This window comes from Carassius gibelio, chromosome A10 (genome assembly GCF_023724105.1).
Source record: "Carassius gibelio isolate Cgi1373 ecotype wild population from Czech Republic chromosome A10, carGib1.2-hapl.c, whole genome shotgun sequence".
Taxonomy (NCBI): Eukaryota; Metazoa; Chordata; class Actinopteri; order Cypriniformes; family Cyprinidae; genus Carassius; species Carassius gibelio.
Genome location: NC_068380.1, coordinates 10,233,937 through 10,255,414, shown reverse-complemented (window position 1 = coordinate 10,255,414; position 21,478 = coordinate 10,233,937). Strand labels below are relative to the sequence as shown.

The following is a 21,478-nucleotide window of genomic DNA, read 5'->3' as shown; positions in this document are numbered from 1 at the left end:
TTCCAAAAATACTCCTTCCGGTTTGTCACAAGTTTCGGAAAGTTTTTTTCGAGTATGGCTCTGTGTGACGTTAGATGGAGCGGAATTTCCTTATATGGGTCCTGAAGGCACGTTTGCCGGAAGAGCGCGCGCTCCCGTATAGCAGAGCAGAGAGAGGCTGTGCACAGACAATCACTGATCAGAGCGAGAGCGTCGCCAAATGTCACAAAAGGAGTGTGTTTTTGGTTGCCAGCGCAAGACAACCCTGCACAGATTACCAAAGAAAAAACAGCATTAAGGGACCAGTGGATGGAGTTTATTTTTACAGAGCATCAACGGAGTTGTACAAGTGTTTGTGTTTGTTCCCTGCATTTCTAAAACGCTTGTTTTACAAACAAAGCCCAGTTTGATGACGGATTTGCGTATCGTTTATTTCTTAAGGATGATGCAATCCCAACGAAAAAGGGTCACGATTGTGTGCTGGAACCGCGGGCGGTGAGTAAAACTGCTTCAAATATCTCTGCCTCCTTGTTAGTGCGTCCGCCTCCCATCAGAGACCCGGGTTCGAGCCCCGCTCGGAGCGAGTCCTTGCTGCTGCTGCTCTCATTCAGTTTCAGCCTTCACAGCTGTCACAGCTTCCAAAAGCTCTCAACGCAACTGGCACTCGTGATTCTTTAGCTCCGCCCACACGTCACGCCTCCAGGCGCTCGTGTTTTTCCGGGAAAAATCGGTACAGACTATCTTTCTCTTATGAATAAAATAAAACTAAATACTTTTTGGAGTTTTGAAGGATGCAGTACTACTCTATAGGTACTCAAGATTAACATGATATTGAGTGAAAACGAGCATTTCACCCCCCCTTTAAGGTACGGAAAGGTAAGGTACCAAACCGAGATGCCCGTACCGTGACCGTTCATTACGAATACATGTTTCGTTCCACCCCTAATGTTAACATATACATAATAACATAACATAAACTAATAATAGAGATCGGAGTTTGAGAGTGTCATGTGCCAGATCTACTGGAGAGCTCCAATATATTTTCACAGATTCCCATTTATTATGTTGAATTATTTAATAGTGACTGAATTCAATTACTTATCCTTATAGTTACATCATTAAGCCCGGAACCATCAACATCGTCAATGGTCTAAGTTGATGACGACTCTAGACACACTCGGTGGAGGTTTCTACGGGATGTGTTCATTTTGTAATCACAGAGAAAATCAACATTGTGAGCATAAGTTTCAAATGTATCAAATGCAATTTTAGATTAAATGAATTAAAATAATATGAATTCTTTATTCAGAAACTCCTCATCACAGCCAGGAACAACACTTATTTCAGCATGCGTTCTGTTTATGTGTGCTGCCTGTGTCACTCACAACATGTGCCTATATCGTCTGCTATATTAAAAATTGTTTATATCGATATCAAAGAAGGTGTACCATCGATAAATATAAATAACATTTCATTGCCCAGGCCTACAAGTGGTACTTTCCTTTCCCGTGTTGACACAGCACTAGAAAGTGGTTAGCTTGGTTTTACCTAGGTGTTCCTATGCAGCTGGCTGTGTGTTCTGCATAGGTGCTAATGCGCTTTGAGTGGTTGCTAGATATTCGCTTACTTGGCCATGGCAAAATAGCCAATGCATCTCTATGATATTCTAGTCCTTAGATATGTCTCAGTTCCATTAGATTTGTCTGCCTGTATCGTCGTATTACTGTCAAGTAAAAACTAATAGTATTCTTCTCCTCAACACCTAATAATGTGCAAAAATACCTAAATAAACAGAATATATTATTTCACAGAATTAATGTAGAAAGTCATCCCAAAGAGGCAAAACATCACTTTCACGAACCTTTTTCCTGGACTGTGCCCAGCTGGTTTAATGACCTCCCTATCTCAATTCAAACAGTCTTTTCAAACAGACCATTTTCAAAAAACGTCTAAAGACACATCTTTTTTACCAGCATCTGAAGAACTGATACTAGCACGTACCTATTCTATTCTATTCTATTCTATTCTATTCTATTCTATTCTATTCTATTCTATTCTATAAAATAAAAAACCCTAGCTATGTGTACTGTGCTAGACTAACTGTTCCTCTCTCATTAGTCTTATATATAAAACCAATGTTGCTTCTATTGTTATCCTCATTTGTAAGTCACTTTGGACAAAGGTGTCTGCTAAATGATTAAATGTAAATGTAAATGTATGTCATTAGGGCCAACCAGTAAGGTAATGATGAAGTTCACCGCTTCTCACTGTTCTCAATTCACCCCATTCTTAATTTCTAATGATTAAATCATTGACATTTCACTGTCAGGACTAATTGACATAGATGCTGAATGTGGGGAGGGTTCATGACCCCCAGAATAAAGTGTGCAGTAAGCACTTTAGTTGAGTTTTTCTTCTGACTGTGCTCTTCTTCCAGCTCAGAAGGCCTTCAGACAGGGTGACAGGAAATGAGGAGGAGTTTGCACGGATAGGAGGATTTTTTGGGGCCAAGATGCTTGTTCTTTCGGTGTCAGCATTCTTACAGCGTTCTCACAACTTTGGCCACAGAGCTCATGTGTTGTTTTTTTAATTATTTTTTGTGAAATTGTTCTTCTATTTTAAATAGATTACAGAGTAATCAAAGTTACAGAGAGACTCTGGGAGGGTTGGTAGGCTCATGCTGTGTGTCCTTTAGCTGCCAGTGGATTCCTAAGATTTCTGTTGCTTTTTAAGGTTAGCATGCAACCTGGATTCTCCCACAAGGCAGAACAAAATTAAACTAAATTCCGCTGGAGCTATCTACCCAGTAACGACTTTTGGTCCACCATTTAGACCAGCATTATCCTTAATTATAATTATTTATTATATTATTTATATTTTCAGTTTTCATAGTAAATATTTCATTTAAATTGTAAAAATTTCCTCTAAAATTCATTTGATCTTTTTGGCTATATTTTAATTAACAAAAAGCATTTAAAATGGTATAAGTTTTAGTTATCAAAAACCACATTGGCCAGCCAAAATGTCATACTTAATATTTTATAAAAGTACTTTGTTTTAGCCAAAGAACAGATTTATTGACTTTAAGTAATTTAAGTAAGTAAATTTATCATGCTAAAGTCACGTTATTGTTTACATCTTAATTCGTACTGAACCTAGAGCACATTTACATTCAAATTTGGTTCAATAAATTTGCATAACTAATCTTAACGCTAAACAAACCTCCTCAACCCTGCTCTGCCTCCTTGGTCAAGATGAGCTCTCTGTGTCAGGTGTGAGCCGAAGAGTGGTCCCTACACCCTCCTGTTTTATTACTAACAGCATCGCCGTGATAAATAGAGTGATTAACCAAGTGCTATGGGCTGTTTATTTATTTATTTATTTATTGGAGAGAGGAGATGCTGCATAGGAATCTTAATTAGGTGCATGTTGTGTGATTAAACCCACACTGCAGGCTTATATAACCCAGAGCTACATTTGCAATTTTTTAAACCAGAGTATTTTTAGCATATTTTTTGAAAGCAAGATCCATATCTGGACTCCTAATCCTTTATGTGTTAAATCTGTTTGCTCCATTTTCCAGATTACTGTTCATTCCCTTGGCACAGCTATCCAAAAGTGTCAGAGAGAAGGAAGGCTAACTGTAAGATTTGTTCATTTATCATCAATTTATTATATTTATGTAGCAAATATGTAGTTAATGATGTTGTTATCTTGAGAGGCATTATACACATTGTGATAAAACTATACTGTTCTGTTGTAAAGGAAATGAATGGAATTTTTTTTTGAGAGCTATTACTCTAAAGAGATTTTCATACTACAACAAACCCAGGGAATTGTCTTTTTAAAGCCAGTACTAAGGCCACTTTTAACCCCGAGTAGCCCAGGATTATGTTTACTTAGGTATTTTGTGCAATGCCTGATTTATTTCAAGGCTTTTATAAGTGGAAAGCCCATTGGAGTCAAATAATGGCTTAATTTTCTTACCTGGAAAAATATCACAAATTAAAATTCAATTAGAAAAGTCAAACATTGAACACTGTAGTGTAGTTGCAGGGAGCCATTTTTTTTATCGAGTCACTTTGAAGGCTTCTTGCTCTTTCTTTTATGTAGTTCCCAAGCGGTGTCTAATCTAATTGTTCTTTACCACGGTAATTAAACTGCCTGTAAAAAAGCTGTCCAACTTCTAGCTAATTAATTTTTTGACTGCTCCAGATCCTGAGTCTATAGGCAGCTCAGTCTCAGACTCCACTGTCTGCTCTTACTGTCTGCACAGTCAACTGCAGAATATGTGTGCTGTCCACAAAGAGCCCTAGGGACACCTCTCTCCACACACACACACACACACACACACACACAAAATCTATCGCGGAAAAAAATATAAATTCATGTTTTAAATGTGACATTATGAATATAGAAACATGGGATGAATGGAAATATAAAATTATAAATATGAAATGTAATGTCAAATGTCAAAATATATTGTCATCATGACAGTGAAATCTAATGCTGTCATTTTACTTACGAAGAATCAAGTCAGCATCAGAATCTTTTCCGATACAAGGAACTGAGGTGGCTCACAGCTGGCATTTTAGCATTGCTTCAATGTGGTTTTGCATCTTAAAGCAGAATTTGGAGAAGAACTTAGCTGTGTAAAGATGCCTTGAGAAAAGGGCATTAAATTACAGACTGTGTTACAATCTCAAAGGTTCTCCATAAACTGTAGTATTGATTTGCAAATCCATAAAGTCCATAATAAGTGCTTCGTGACAGATTCACATAGAAAAACCTTTAGCTCCTAAAGCCCTTAGTGTTATTGGCAGATTGAAGTAAGTGACACATAAAGGAAGAGGTGTATGCCAGCCTCCACCACAGAGTGCTGATGCTTTACTGTAATATCGTAATGTAGCACAGTCTGAGGCCAGACTAGATCTTCTCATGCTAAAGGCATGCTGAAATATTAATGTCAGCTGGAGGGGGTTTTGCTGCAGGTAGGCTTCATTCTGAGGCTAGTGCAGAAATGAAAACAGGCCTGCCAGATATGTTGTGTTACAGTGCATGGCAACAGTTTGACTAGAGTTGGAGCTGAACTTTGCAGGAAGGTAGATTTTCAGGAGCAGGGTTGGGCATCCCTATGCTAATGTATCAAGATCTGACTAGCGCGATCCATCAGTTTCTTGCAGTAAAACTGTGTGCTTGCGCCCTCTGCTGGACAACATGAGCACTCACACACGCTATCTTTAGCATAGTACATCACTTAACTCTGCATAAGGACTCTGTTTGTAATTACAGGTAAAGTAGACCTCACTTTCCGTGCTGATTTGTGCTTGTGATCCATACTGTGCTGTGCTGTGTGTTGAGCTGAGTCAGGAGCTTGTTATTGGAGAAAATATAAAAGATCAGCACACGGGTGGATTGGTTTTAAGCGGTGAGTAATATTTTGTAGACCAAAGCCAGATTTTGGTGCCTCGCGCCAACCATGCAAACGGCGATTCACTTTCTGACCATTTACTGTGCCGTCAGTTCACATCACGGCTGATTCTGTCTCGGAATGTCATGCTCAGTTGAGTAGATTCCTAAAATAGAATGAACTTGTATTACATTTTATGTGGGGTCTGTGCAGTGACAGATGTCATTTTTAATACTGTGATTTAAAGGGATAATTCACACAAAAATTAGAATTTTGTCATTATTTGCCTCTAATTCCAATCCCTTATGCTGTTATTTTTCTGTGCAATAGAATGCACAACGGCTTTCATGTAGATTACTTTAATGTGGAATTTAATTATTTACATTTGTATTTATTTATTTATTTATTTTTGGAGCCTTATTGTCAAAGTATATAATCTTCAGATGCAAATCAATAAGTAGCTAATTATTTTGGAAGGACACAAGATTCATTTAAAATTTGGCAAGGATGATCATTTATATTTTTTAATTTGACCAGTGCAAACATTTATCTCATTAGAATATATATATATATATTATTTTTTTCAATTTTCATGAATGCACCTGTGTAGCATTATTTCAGTACATTTGATAAAGTACCAGTGCAGAGATTAATTTATTTTATGTAGTATTTCTATGTAGAAATAAAGTAGTTAATGCATGGACACACAACACACACTCGACACATACACGCACAGGCCAGTGTGTACTCTGTACCTCCCAAAGGCACAGGGCTTTAGAGCAGATACACTCACTGTGTACCTTATGTGAGTTTGACTAATGATTCATGTTAATTGTGATGACACATCTGAGGTGGGTTTTATGCACTGGTATTTTTAGAAGTGTTTCTTCAGGATTGCTTGGCACACAGGTGAACTGGCACAAAACAAACGCGAAGATCTCAAAATAGCTAAGCTTTCCACATATGGGGATGGCCAGACCCCCCTCTGTTGCTCATGACACATTAGCTCACAAACATAAACTCATCACTGCAAATTCAATATTGAATTTGATGTCTATATGGTTTACAAACAGTACAGAAATATTTTTGTAGGTTTCTTAACATTCTGTTAATCTCAATTAAAGTGCATTAAAATCTTAGTACCGTAGGGTTTTAAACATTGCATAGCCAAACTTTTTTAACAAAGCGAAAAGGCATATTTATTTGTCATTTATTTAAATGTTTATTTTATTCTGTTATTAATAGTCTTCTTTCTTGTCATCTTAGTCACGCCACAATTTAGAACCTTAAAAGAGATGCCGGGTTTTCTGCAACTGTATATGCAACTGTTGTGCTTCACAGTTATACTTATAAGAATTATTGGTTTACATTTCATATTGTCGCATTCTAATTATTTTTTTGGGTGTCACTGCATCCCATGCCTCCTCAATCACAGCCTTTCTGCATACTTTGTGCTTCTCAAATTAGAATGTTGTGGAAAAGTTCACTTATTTCAGTCATTTGACTCAAATTGTGAAACCTGTGCATTAAATTCAATGCACATAGACTGTGTTAGGACTCAATAGTACAGGAGAAAAGGGCTCTTATTAAAATAAAACAAAATAAACCACCTCGTGGGGGAAAAACAGGCTGGCAAGGCAAGCTCAGGACACATCCAGGTTGATTTGCTGATGAACTGCCTCAAGATTGGAAAAAGGAGAATAAATAGGAAGCAAATGAGGAGGGTAACAAGGAAACACATGCGGGTAAATTAACCAATAATCAGTTAACAAGATGGGAGGGGTCAAGACAATTGAGAGCACATCGCACACAGGAACTAAGACAAAACCCATCTGCTCACAAAAAACTAAAACACAAGCCCATGGCCAAAAAAACAATCACAAGCCATGTGCTAGAACAAAACAAGACATGAACGCGCAGCTAATGAGAAAACTCATAAGCGACGTCACATAACACAAGACTGCACAAGTGCTACACACGCAGCTTGGTTTTGCCGATAACACGAGCTGCATGCTACACAAAACACAACACGTGTAGAAAGAAGAGCAAACATGGATTGTGAGTGTCCGGATGCCAACGTGAAACTGAAACTCACCAAGACATGAGTGCCGGGATCTGAACACCACGATCCAACACTAAACCGGACAGGCAGATGAGAGCTCATGTTTTCACATGAAACCATAGACCCACATAGACATAGAGTTTGCTGGCCAGTCAAGCACACCAACACCATGGTGCTTTTGGCAGTGTGGCCAGCAATCCTGCTGGAAAATGAATTCAACATTTTCAAAAAGCTGGTCAGCAGAAGGAAGCATGAAGTGCTCCAAAATGTCTTGGATAATTGGTGCAGTGACTTTGGTTTTCAAAAAAACACAATGGACCAACACCAGCAGATGACACTGCACCCCAAATCATCACAGACTGTGGAAACTTAACACTGGACTTCAAGCAACTTGGACTATGAGCTTCTCCACCCTTCCTCCATTGACTATATGACTTTGGTTTCCAAATGAAATGCAAAACTTGCTCTCATCTGAAAAGAGGACTTTGGACCACTGGGCAACAGTGCAGTTCTTCTTCTCCTTAGCCCAGGTAAGATGCCTCTGATGTTGTCTGTGGTACAGGAGAGCCTTAACAAGAGGAATACGACAACTGTATCCAAATTCCTTGACATGTCTGTTTGTGGTGGCTCTTGATGCCTTGACCCCAGCCTCCTTGTAAAGTTCACTCAAATTCTTTGATCGATTTTGCTTGACAATCCTGATAAGGCTGCGGTTCTCTCGGTTGGTTGTGTATCTTTTTCTTCAACATTTTTTCCTTCCACTCAACTTTCTGTTAACATGCTTGGATACAGCACATGGTGAACATCCAGCTTATTTGGCAATGAATGTTTGCAGCTTGATTGTCTTCTGGACAGCTGTCAGATCAGCAGTCTTCCCCATGATTGTGTAGCTTAGTGAACCAAACTGAGAGACCATTTTGAAGGCTCAGGAAACCTTTGCATTTCTTTTGAGTTGATTTGCTGACTGGCATGTCACCATATTCTAATTTGTTGAGATTTTTGTTAAATGTGAGCCAAAACACAATCACAATTAAAAGAACCAAATACTTTAACTACTTCAGTCTGTGCTCATTGCATTTATGCAATACACAAAGTTTCACAAGTTGAATTACTGAAATAAATTATTAATTTATTGAGATGCACCTATAAATTTTTTTGACTTGGCATATATACTAGTTGTAAAGAAGAGTACTGCATATACAGTATGTCGTGTTTTTGAATGCTGGTCTGCAGCATGCTCTTCAACATCTATAAACACTATCATTGAAAAGTTTATGGTCAGTAAGATTTTAATTGTAATTTATACTACAGGGCCATTGAATGCTTGAATCTGATTGGCTGACGAATGTTTTGAGGTGTGCAATTATTTTCTGGGCAACGCACTGTGGACGTATCCATGCAGCTCTCCTGACAACATTACAGTTCCATATCACTTTGCATAGTAAAGCTGTAATAACGGAAATTACAGGACTTTTGGAATGAGCAAAGAGCTGTTGGATGAGATGCGGAAGAATTAATCCTACCCACAATAGCGAATTAAGTACAAAAACCAGACAAATCCCTTTAAATATATCATCTGATCAAAACTTCGCATCGTGGCCGAATCACCACTTTGGGTGTTCATTATTTTTCTAATAATTCAACTGCCCGTCGTCAATTATTCCTTATGTATTAAATTAAACATTTCTTGTTTTTGAAACATGCACATGCTCACCAAGGCTGCATATATTTAATCAAAATACAGTAATATTCTGAAATATTATTAACATTTAAAATACATTTCTATTTTAATATATTTTAATATTTATTGCCTTTTTTCTATGATGGCAAAACTGAATATTCAGAAGCCATTACTCCTGTCTTCAGTGTCACACGATGCTTCAGAAATCATTCCGATTTGGTAATTTTTTTTGTACTTATTTTTTACTTATTTTTATTTTATGTTCAAATGTATGTTTAACCTTAATGTACTGTATATGAAGTTAATACATAGACTTGTTTTTCTTTTTAAATTGGTTTATGCCGGGGATGTGTGAAAATAGGAGCATCACTTCCATCACAATTCTGCTGATATTTATGTAAACAAAGGAAGCTTTCTGTAAACACATTACACCATCACTAATTACAGCTCTCTGGTTTTCCATCAAAGTCAAGCCAGAGCCTCTGCTGTCATGCAAGGACTCACTGAATTTCAAATCAATCTAACTAATCACCCTTAGCTAATAATAATGAAGTGGCGCCAATTATGCCATGTGGTTAATTTACCACAGCATTGACATTTACCTAGTTAATCTCACGGAAGCACGAAAAAGTCATGGTCATATTTCACTACAAAATCAAAAGAAAATAAAAAGAAGCTTTGTGTAAGGAAAATGAAGCGTAAGAGTTAAGAAAGCTTCAGGCACACAGGATTGTGAAATACTGTCTGACTCAGACCATGAGAAAGGGAGCAAGGGGAAAGAGAATTGAGATCTGAACGGTGACTGTATCCCATTTATGTGTGTGTTTAGGGAGAATGGATGTGTGTGTGTGTGTGTTCATGCATTAGGCAGACTCTTGCATATCCAGGAGTGAAGAGACTCGTGCTTGCTTTCTGTCTACGTCAGTGCTCGTAGCACGAGAGCAGAACTCCTGCTGTGAGAGGAATGTCTCCTATAGTGAGGAACCCCGACTGTTTTAATCCAATGCTCTGCCACTGTAAGGTTGCGTGCCATGACAACACCTTGTCGCTGATGTTCGGATGTAAGGTAGGCATCCATCATCAGTGCTGTTCTGCAGAAAATAGTGATTTGATTTTTTTTTTTTTTTTTTTTTTAAGATTATGCATTAGCACTTTTGAAAGCACTAGGAATGCTGTTGTTTTGCTGGGTCAGGAAATATGTCAGTGGTGTGTCAGTCAACATTTACAGTACTTCTCATGTTGGTTATTGGGCTGCAGTTGATCCAGGATCTCTGGAAATGTTTGCACTGCATAAATGATTTGTTTTAAGTTAAGATTCAATGGGTTTCAAGTGATTTATGGGCGAATGTTATATTCAGTTGGCATACTTGTTTATTTGTTTGCTATCATGTACGGTCCTTCACTCATAACCAATTAGTCCAGACGGCAGAGGCAGTCTGCAGCACAGCATGCAAATAAGATGATTCAGCTCTGTAAGTAAAATGAATTGCAGCTGCAGAGGGAATTCTGTCACTTGTGTTTGGCAATATGATGTCACTCAGTTGTTATAAAACCATTAATTCAAGAATTTTTGTTGTTGTTTTTATTGATTTGTTTATTATTATTTGTGATACCTCAATACATATTATCTATATTATTATTATGGTATTAATATTGCCTGTATTATTCTATATATATATATATATTTTTTTTTTTTATGTAAAAGATGTAGAAAGGGTGTGGCAGTTTTCTGATTTGATCTTGTCTTTGTGGCACAGTGGAAACTTATATCAGAATGTGCAGTAAGTTTTAAAGCCACTGATCCACGTTCTGTCTGAAAGTAAGAGAAAGAGGGAGAGAGAGAAATGGAAAGAGGAGAGGGTAGGGATTAGTTTTTGCAGTGTATTAGTTTTGCATGTCTCTGCTGCTTTCATTAACCCAGATTTATGCTGTTTAAATCTTTAGAGTTAATGTAAGAACATTATTATTTAATATGTGACCAGAGGTGTTAGTGTAAGGGTCCCTTCAGCATTCGGAATTATTCTGAGTTCTGCAAATAACGTCACAAAATGTACGTTTCTGTAGTCTCTTTATGATATACTTATTTCCCACCATCAGCTAGCTGTTCTCATTCCTGGACACATTTGGCATAAAAGTAATACAAATGTGGTGCATTGTATTACAATGATGATGTACCACTTCATTTTGAGAGGAACAGACTATTATTAGTTCATATTCATTGCAAGTCTTGCTTTAAAAATCCTGCTTCACATGGTCACCATTCACTTTCATTGTATTGAAAAGAGCAGCTAAATATTTTTAATGGACAAATTATGTCCATTTTTGTTCTGCAAAATAAACTCACGTAGGCTTCAGGGGTCTTGAGGGTGAATAAATGACATAATTCATTTTATTATCTTTCTCTTTGACTCAAGGCTTAGTAATGTAAAATAAAATAAAAATTTCCCTGTGTAGATCATCTCAGCTTGTAGAGTTTATATATATATATATATATATATATATATATATATATATATATATATATATATATATATAAGTGATTATTATGTGTATTTTACTCTGGCTTAAAATCTAGTTCTGCACTTTCTCAGTAACTTAATCTTGTAATCTTGCCAGCTAATGTTAACCCTTTCTTCTTCTGCTGGCTGATTGAACCCCGCGAGCTGACAATGTCAAGCTCTGGGTTTATTAGGCCGCGGAAAAGGGGTCAGTGCACACAATCGCAAGGAGATTCCACACTATCCAGCACAGAGCCTTCAGCCATGCCACCTCATATTCTATCTTCTCTTATCTCAGAGAAACAGAGAGAGAGGGAGGTGAAGAAGGAGCCTTCAGCACAGTGGAACGTGAACAAGCTAGATCCACATAGTGTGTTGGAAAAACCCACAGCCTGTTCCCGAATACATTAATGCACCTCCATACACATCTTTCCTCATACAAATATATTAATTTAGAAAATTTCCAAGATCTTGCACTGTAGACTGTGCTAGTAGCTGTCTGACACATTATCATGCTGCATATGTCAGATTAAAAGTGATATATTGTAATATATCAGTTATTGTAGTGTTATATTTGACACTTGTGGGTGGTGTGAGACAGATTACCACCGCATTTAACACATCAAATATATTACACAGTGAAAAATAAAAATGGTTAACTGAAGTAACTATTTTTTGAAACTATATTATAGTTTTTGCTTTTCTAAGTTTCAGGTGATTTTATATATTAAGGGACTCTGATTAGTGTGAGTTCTACTGTGTATGTTTATGCTTTTGTTTTACAGATCTACACATGTAGCTAGGTAAGAGTCAGTAGTTTCAGCAAAATACCAGTGGTCCATTTACTGTGCTGTGACCGGTGACCTGACTCTTATATGTTAATAAAGTATAGTACAAGCATCATTAATGATTCTGTCAGAAGCACACACACACACATAGACACACTCGTACTCACAATATGGCATTCTGTGCTGCCATTATTAAGGCTGATATTTCAGAATGTTTCAGAATCCATGAAAATACTGTTTCAAGATTCAATTAAAAGATATCATTGTTCTTTTTAAAACTGAAGGGAATTACGCACAGCAGTCTACATTTTCATAATTACAACTGGAGAAAATCAGGATTTTGTTTGAGTTGAGAAACTGTGTGAATTAAAAAAGATGATGAAGGTAATGGTCATAGTTAAGTTAAGTCATTTTCAATGATAATTGTATAATGTAGGTGTTACTACCTCTCAATATGTATTATTTTGGTAATCGAGTAATCAGGTGACTATTTGGATGATTGTATGATTTTTATTCATTGTATTAAGTAATAGTTAACCAATGTCATATTTGAAAACATAATCATTTATAGTGGCAAAGAGACTTAATTAATGTCTAATTTACACTACCTTATAAATGCTGGATGTTTTTGTTCATGAAGAATGAAAATTAGCAATTTGCTTAACCCTCTGGAGTCTAAGGGTATTTTTGGGGCCTGGAGAAGTTTTGTCATGCCCTGACATTTGTGCTTTTTTCAGTTTCTTATAAATATCTAAATGGGTAAAGCCTAATCTCACTGGGAAAATTGTAGTCAAGGTTTGTTTATGTATGCATGTATGTATTTATTTATTTAACACTCAAATTGAATTGAGTACTCATGACAGCCCTAGTGTAATTTAGTTTGTGAACAATCAGTGCAGTGTGAAAAATCATCTTGTTGGTTTTTGCAAGCAGAAAAAACAAGAAATTTTAAATGACAGGGAGCCCACAGAAGCATACTGTTGTGATGATTTGTGGTGACTTTATCCTCTGCTCTTCCTTGGTTTTAATGAAATCTGTTCAGCCCCATCAGTATCACTATAGCCTGTTGTCACTGTGTATCCACCGAGGAGAGAGAACTTGCATCTTTATTTTCATATGTTTATCAGTTTCTTCCTTGTTCCATTCCCCTCTTTATCTGGCTCTTTTCTCATTTTCCTTTAAGAAAAATTCTGGGCGGTTCACCTGCAAAGTCTGTAATCCTCAAACGGTATGATGAATGTCCTCAGTGGTCTGTAATCGGGAAAGAGACTTTCATAGTGAAAATCTTGTCCAAGTCACAGTCAGTTAAAGGGGTCATATGATGCGATTTCAAATTTTCATTTCTCTTTGGAGTGTTACAAGCTCTTGGTGCATAAAGAAGATCTGTAAAGTTGCAAAGACTAAAGTCCAAATCCAAAAAGATATTCTTTATCAAAGTTAAGACTCTGCTATGCCCCCCCCACCCCCCCATAACACCTCGTTTAAACACGCTCCCACATATCTACATCACTATGTGGAAATACTTGTGTAATGCCGCCCAAATGTTCTTTAAATTTATTTTGAAAGAAGCAGCTCGCGATTATGGAAAGGGGCGTTTTATTTCCAACGAGTGCTTGCGGTGATCGGCCAATCACAATGCACTGGGTCAGTTGGCCAATCAGAGCAGACTGCTTGTCGGAAGGAGGGACTTTGTAGAAAACAACTTGTTTGAAAGAGGCGGTGCATAGATGACCTACTCTAATGCACAGTATTTGAAAAAGAATGGGTTTTTTGAACATTAAAGCAAGTGAACATATTCTAAACAAAGGGTAACTAACGTCATTGACAGGCGACTGCACTGCCCCGTGTCACTGTTTGGAATGGGAATTTTCTCATGATTTACAAGCAGTTGAAAACACTAGAGAGTTTGTTAGTAATCAGCTGGACAAAATATATAACACTAGCCTAGTGGTTTTTGGATATTTAACTGCAAATGTCTTACAAATTGCACCTTTAAATATTTAGACTTAATAGGCTATTCATTTTCAAACTAAATTAAAAATTTGTCATCTGGACTACAACATAACCTGTTTGTTTACACTTTACATAGGGCTTCATTAGTTTGCATTAGTTAATTAATTAGTTAAACTGCCAATGAATAAATTCTTCTGAACATTTATCAGTCTTAGGCATTCCAGTATTTAATAACACATTGCATTAACTAGGATTAATAAGGTTAATTGCATTGCATGAAAATGTGTTACTGGCATATCCCTAATAGCGAGGCTGGTGTTTCTAGATTGAATCTGTGAGTGTGCATTTTATACTGAAGATATTTTCCTACCATTCACTGTTATGGAGTATGAGAGATGCTATTAGCCTGGGCTGGGTAATTACAGGTAATAAGAGTGTAGAAAGAAGAACAAGTCAGGGGCAACAAGAGATGCTTACAGTATTTGGAAGAGGGAGACAATAGACAGTTGCACGATCTGTTACCGTGTGGGAACCCTGGGGACGACCTTTTCTCACCCACCTGTCATTACTTTACATTAACTTCATTAATCTCTGCCTTCGCATACATAATACAGCTGTTCAACACTCTGCTTGTGTGCTGCATGGAGTAAAAGGGCAATGAAAATAGTGAGTTTTCTTAAGCTCAGTGATGAAACTCAGACTGATCCAAAACCTCATGAGCTGCCTTGGAAGTACAGTACATTACTGTCAATGTTATTCATATGGACATCAAAATCTCAGTGTTTCAGTTCTTGCATCGGATTCATTCTGCTCATAGTGAGTTCATAGTGGTTTATGTTTTATGTTTTTATGTATGTGTGTATTCTTAGCACAACTTTCATGCTGTTATTCTGATCTCTTGTGACTTGCTCCCTCAGATGAACCATCTCACATATGTCAGCTATTAGACTGCCAGCTGACAGTCCGCATGGCAGTCTGCAGCTAAGAAACCCTGACTATGAAAATACAGTATTTAATATTTATTATAATATTTCAGCATATTGTGTTTGCATTTAGAGGAGATTCAAAGGTTTCTACTTGCAATGAGTTTTTGCAGCGTTGATTAATGCATCGAATGCAATGTTAATCAGAATTCACTCACTGCTCAAACACCAGAACTGGGTTATACAAGCTCACAAATCCTCTCATTATAAAAAACAAAGTGTTGACACTATGTAAATAAGAGATTCATTGTGCAGTGTAGAGAGCTTCATTGCAATGAATTAAGATGAGTGACTGCTTTAATGATTACTAAGGGAGTTTGCAAATGTGATATTGATTTAAAGGGGTCATGAACTGGCTGTTTTGTTTATTCTGTTGACTGAGGTCCACTTATGATGTTTGCAATGATTTTACATATAAAAACATCAAAATAAATTTGACATTTTCTGCCCTTTTTTAAGGCCGGCTCAAGAAACGTTTGGTTTTTGGAAGTAAACGCCCACAGCTATGATTGGATAATAGTTTTGACTTTCTGTGTGTCTGTTTGACAAGCTAAATCCTTTATAGTTGGAGCCTTCTGTGACTTTGGTTAGACGGGTACACATAATCGGGGAATATTAAGCAATCTCTAGCAAAGCAACAGTGACACGTAGTGCAAATATTTTTTACTCACATAAGTGTGCAGCACCATTCCATGTCTTGTCTCTCTGCAAATCCAGCATCGACCTGTGTCTTGTTTACAAAGGAATCTGTGGTGAAATGAAGCGATCAAACACTCAATGTGTTACTCACGTGAGCTGAAACTTCATTAAAAATAAAGCATTCCTTATATTTGAATCCGAAGGAAGGTTATGCAGCGATCGTGTTCTTCCACAACCAGCCACTGCACAATATTTTGCGATATTCAACGGCATGTCAAGTCAAGTCACCTTTATTTGTATAGCACTTTATACAATACTAGTTGTGTCAAAGCAGCTTTAAAGGTATTTTTCCTTTAGGTATTATCAGATGGCCAGAGTTTTTGCGATTGAAGCAGATGTAAAGGTCAATAATGAGCGAATGAATAAGGAGCAAATGAAAACGAGCAATGCAATTATGTAGAAACTCCAATTAAACAATTTAATAATCAATTTACAATGGATTTATACCTGTAAAATTAATGAATGGATGAGTGATTCAGCTGCGGGTGCCTTCTTCTGGAGAGACGCGCCAATTCATTCACGCGCTACTCTCACAGTGCATTATGGGTATTCTCTAGCCGTTAAGCGTACATAGTTGTACACTTGTTATTGCCATCATTGTGGTATTGATGATGTCCACTAAGTTTCGGACACCACTAAAAATGGCTGTGCGCTCAAATAGTGATTTCGGACACAGGGAGTGACTTGCTGCAACCTACTGGCAGTTTAAGTATAGTTTTAGTTTTAGTTTTTTAGTTTCATTTTTAAAAATATAATTTCCATTTATTTAATCATTTAATATTTCTGTATTCAAAATGTTATGTTTAAAATATTAATCTCAACATTAATTTATAAATCACCTCTCAGCCTTTTTTAAATGTCTGTAAATATGCCTACATCCACTTTTGTGTTATTCTGTGCCACCTTTGTAGTGCAAATACATTTTGTTTGATTTTATTTGATAAGTTACTTATTCTGCTTATTCTGTTGTTTTTAGAAATTTTGAAAAAAAATTTTTTTAAATATACACTTTAATTTTACATAAAAGATGACAATGTCAACAAAATTAGAAAAAAAAAATCCATTACAAAGTTTAAAAAATGCGAGTGTAAGCCACATTTAGTAGTCAAATATGATCTCATTATGTTCTAGACAGAAATTCTAAAACTCTTCCATGCGGTTTCTCTGAGGATTATGGTAATGAGAAATACTGTAACTCAAGGTAGTAGATTAGAAAGCACATCCACCTCAGTGGTTAACGCTAGTCAGTAAGGTGTAGGATAATGACTCTGAGCTGTGCATGAAGTCATATCATCAGAGAGAATTTAAGCCCTCACATTCTCTGCCGGTGGGCTCATGCAGCCTGAGCTCCTGAAATATGATTAGACTCTAGACTTTCAAACTTTTTGATTGCAGAAGTAGTAATTATGGCTCCCTGCTGCCTCCATACTTACCAACTATTATATATATATATTTTTTTTTTTTTACTAAAGTATTAATTCATTTTACATTACATTTGTGCATTTGGTGGATGCTTTTATTCAAAGCCAGTTGTTTTGTATTTAAGATTTTATCAAACATTTTATCAATTACATTCATTACCTGGGAACTGACTGGCAATGCTTGCACCATCTACTGTTTGAGCTGAAGGAATGAAGGCTTCACTAATTAAGACATTAATTCATTTCATTTGTCTCATTTGTCATCTAAAAGCAGGCTTATGGAGGCCGATTCTTCCAAATTAAGATAAGATTGTTGGCTTTCAAATATTAAATGGGTAGTAAATTGCAGTTTTTTTTTCAATCTTTTGTGTGTGTGTGTGTGTGTGTGTGTATGTCCGGTTGTAATTTTTTGTTGGATGAGGCTTCTTCCCTTTTTTTGTATTGTTAAATTTGAGGCTGGTGAATGCCTTACACTACTTTTCAAAAGGTATTTTGTTTTAAGAAATTAACACTTATTCAGCAAAGACGCATTAAATTGATCAAAAGTAAATGATTTATAATGTCACAAAAGATTTCAATTTCAATTATCTGGTGAAGAATTGAGCTTTGCCATCATAGGCAAAAATATTTCAAAATAAAAAATAGCAATTGATTTGACTGTGTTTTTGATCAAATAATGCATCTTTGGTGAGCATAAGAAAGTTCTTAAAAAATAAAATCTAAACTTTACCTTTTAAACTGCAGTGTATGTACAATGATTTAAATGATTCAGTTTAACTGACTGTGATTGGTTGTTCACAGTTGGGCTCCTGTGTGTGTATTTACAGAACAGGCCTCCGGCAGTACAGGGCTCCCAGCACCAAAGCCAATCTCCAACATGTATGAACCCAGCCCTGATGAGCTCCCCCTGGGTGAGACAGAAAAACAGGGGCCGTGGCAGAACAAATCTTCTCTATTTGTCGAGAACTGATACATTGCACTCTGTTGCATCTTCATTTTACACATTAAAAAAAAAAAAAAAAAATGATAAAATGGATGACCATCCTGCTTTGATTGCATGCAGAGCAAACTGTTTAAACCGTCTCTCTCTCTTGACCAGAGCATGTCAGCAGCAGTGCTTTTCTATAATTCCATGCGCATGCAGATGCTCACAGAAAATATTAAACTTCATCATGCATCATGATTTATGTCATTCTCAGTTCATCAAATAATGATTTATTGGCTTGTTCATCTCACAGGGCACAGAACTCATTGGCTGAAAGTCATTACATTACGCAGTGGATTGTGGGTTTTCTTTCTGCCCTTTCTCCCTCAGTTTTCTCTGCTTTCTTTTTTATGCCCATCTCTTCTTCTTTCTTTTCACACATATAGTACCGGTATCAGGATGAAGATTCCCCATCTCCGGAACATGGCTTCCCGCGGCTCACCAATGAAGTTCGAGCGCCGGAGCTGGTGCACGTATCGGAGAAGAACCTCTCCGAAATTGAGAATGTGCATGGCTACGTTTCCCACTCTCACATTTCACCACTTAAGGTAAGTCACCCTTTATCATACCATCCAATAAGTCTAGACATTGCTTTTTCTTCTCCTCTTTTTTCATTTTTATGTCTGTGTTTTGGTCTGGTTGCCTCTATGAGTGTCCTATTTCCCATGTCATGCTTCATTCCTCATTCATTTACTTATTTTAAGAAATCTAAAGAAATCATTTTTATTTGTATTTGTTTTTTAATGTATTTATTGCATAGAGTTTGACCTGTAATGCAGACATCGATTAGAAGAATGTAGGTTATGGATTAGTCTTCTTTATATTTCTAGACCTGTGCTAAGCTGTGCTGTTGTGATATGACTTCTCAACACTAGATGGTGCTCAGTTTTTAGTTACAGTAGACCTCCTTGACTGTGGCAGTGAGTAGGTTATTGTGTGCTGTGTTTGTCAGACACAGTAAAATCATCAGAAATAATGCTTTAACGAATAATGAATTTATGTTTCAAACATTCCACCTTTTAAATCTTAGTACAATTACAGAATTTATGTATTTATTTATTGATTGATTACATTTGGAAGAGGATTTTGGGGTCAGTAAGATTTATAAGATACAGTCTAAGATTTATATGATACATTAAAAACATTAATATAAAATATTACAACTTAAAATAACCGTATAAATACAAGTGTGTATATATGCTTTATACAGCGATGTCACACCACATCAAAGAGCGTCAAAACTGCATTTATTGTTTGAATTTCCTGGACATAATTTGAAAGATGAGAGTGAGACTTTGTTTCTTGTCAGTATAGTAACAATATATAAAACTGGAAGTTTCTAATTAAATTCCACTCGTGCAGTGGTTAAAACAATGCTGTATTTGAATACAGCCTTCGGTTTATAATATGTAATACTGATCCATTGAGTTCTATTAAATCTAAACCTTTTAAGAGTAAGGTATAAGGCCATTCAATATAATCAAATTCAAGCATCGAGCATGCTTTTGTTGTACGTTTCAAATACATTAAATTATAAAGGCACCTCAGGTTTGACTATATATGTTTGGCATAAATCCAGTTTGATCTCGATTTATGATTGAACACATATTTTTTTATTCAGTCTGTTAGCCAAGATCTTACTAATAATTTTTTCTTCTAATGGAATAAAAGAGATTTGGCCATACGAGGACACCTTCATTTTATCCCATCCAGGCTTGGGTATTAAAACCATATTGACTTTATATAATGTGGGTAGAATTTTTTATTAGGAGACGGAATGATTAATCATACAAAGAAACATGTGGGCAAGAATCTCCCAGAACTTCTCATAAAGTTCTGTGCTAAGTCCATTTGAGACTGCACATTTATTGTTAGGGAGGTTCTGTTGAAATATATATATATATATATATATATATATATATATATATATATATATATATATATATATATATATATATATATATATATATATATATAAACAATGTAGAAGTCTTTACTATCACTTCTGATAAATTTAATGTATTTAAATAAAAACTTACTGACCCCAAACTTTTAAAGGATGAATGTTTTTGGTACATAAGACTAAGTAATGAATAAATTATTTTATTAATAAAATAATGTTAAATTAAATGAATTTATAAATTTTTACTGCATATAACATATAGCATATAACTTATAAAGTTTTACTGCAATGAGAAATGAATATTGATACAAAGGATAATTGATAATGCTATATTAAACATGGATTATCAAATAGTTTGTAAATAAATCATGTTTTTTTGCCTCTTTGTGGATTCTGTAAAGTGTGCTGTATTCATGAATAGTGCCAGATACAAAACATATCTATTTATTTCAGAATTGAAAGCTTTTGTTGCTGTTTTTCTGTGATCAGATATGGCCCTGCTTCTCAAACAGAGAGACATTAACAGTCTGTGCCTCATCTTATTGTCTGCAGATGATTCAAAAGCTCTGCTTTTATGCTTTTATATGATCTGAGGGAGTGTATGATTTAATTGCAGAGTGTATAGGCCTCTTTAAAGCATTCGGCTCATCAGAATTCTGCACGGTCATCTCTTCTGCAGACAGTGTTTTAAGACCTCAGCCTTTCTATTTTGCCAACAGCCATTTTCTCCCCCAGTCACACAACAACCTCTGTCCTACAGATGTGATTTCTCAGAGCAAACTCTCATGTTACTTGTCAGTAGGACTTAAAAAACCTGCACTGACCTACTCCTCTCACTTCCTTTTCCCCAAAGCAAGGTGAGGGATCAAGGAGAAAACACTGTCACACACGAGACATATTCTTACATTCTTTCTGTGCTATTTTTAAATGATTGCTTTATGTACACATTTATCAGACAGATGCCTGCCTTTAGTCACTATGATGCATCTCACAGTTTTTTCAGCATCTTACGAGTGTAGAATTTAAGATGGCGTGTCGGGTCAAATGCAGTTCAGCTTTTCATCTCGAGGTCCCTGCATTCTGTTCAGTTCCTCTCTCTCTTGCTGTTTATAAAAG

At 36.3% G+C, this 21,478-nt stretch overlaps 1 protein-coding gene across 3 annotated transcripts in view; it reads left to right on the top strand.

Annotated features, from left to right (window-relative positions):
* Positions 1-21,478, top strand: part of LOC128021123 (disks large homolog 2) — a 180,449-nt gene that overhangs the window by 61,271 nt on the left and 97,700 nt on the right. For all 3 annotated transcript variants that reach the window (XM_052608068.1, XM_052608070.1, XM_052608069.1), the window contains exons 5-6: positions 18,302-18,385; positions 18,846-19,007. In XM_052608068.1, the coding sequence (XP_052464028.1) occupies positions 18,302-18,385; positions 18,846-19,007 (246 nt within the window). The remainder of the gene's footprint in view (positions 1-18,301; positions 18,386-18,845; positions 19,008-21,478) is intronic.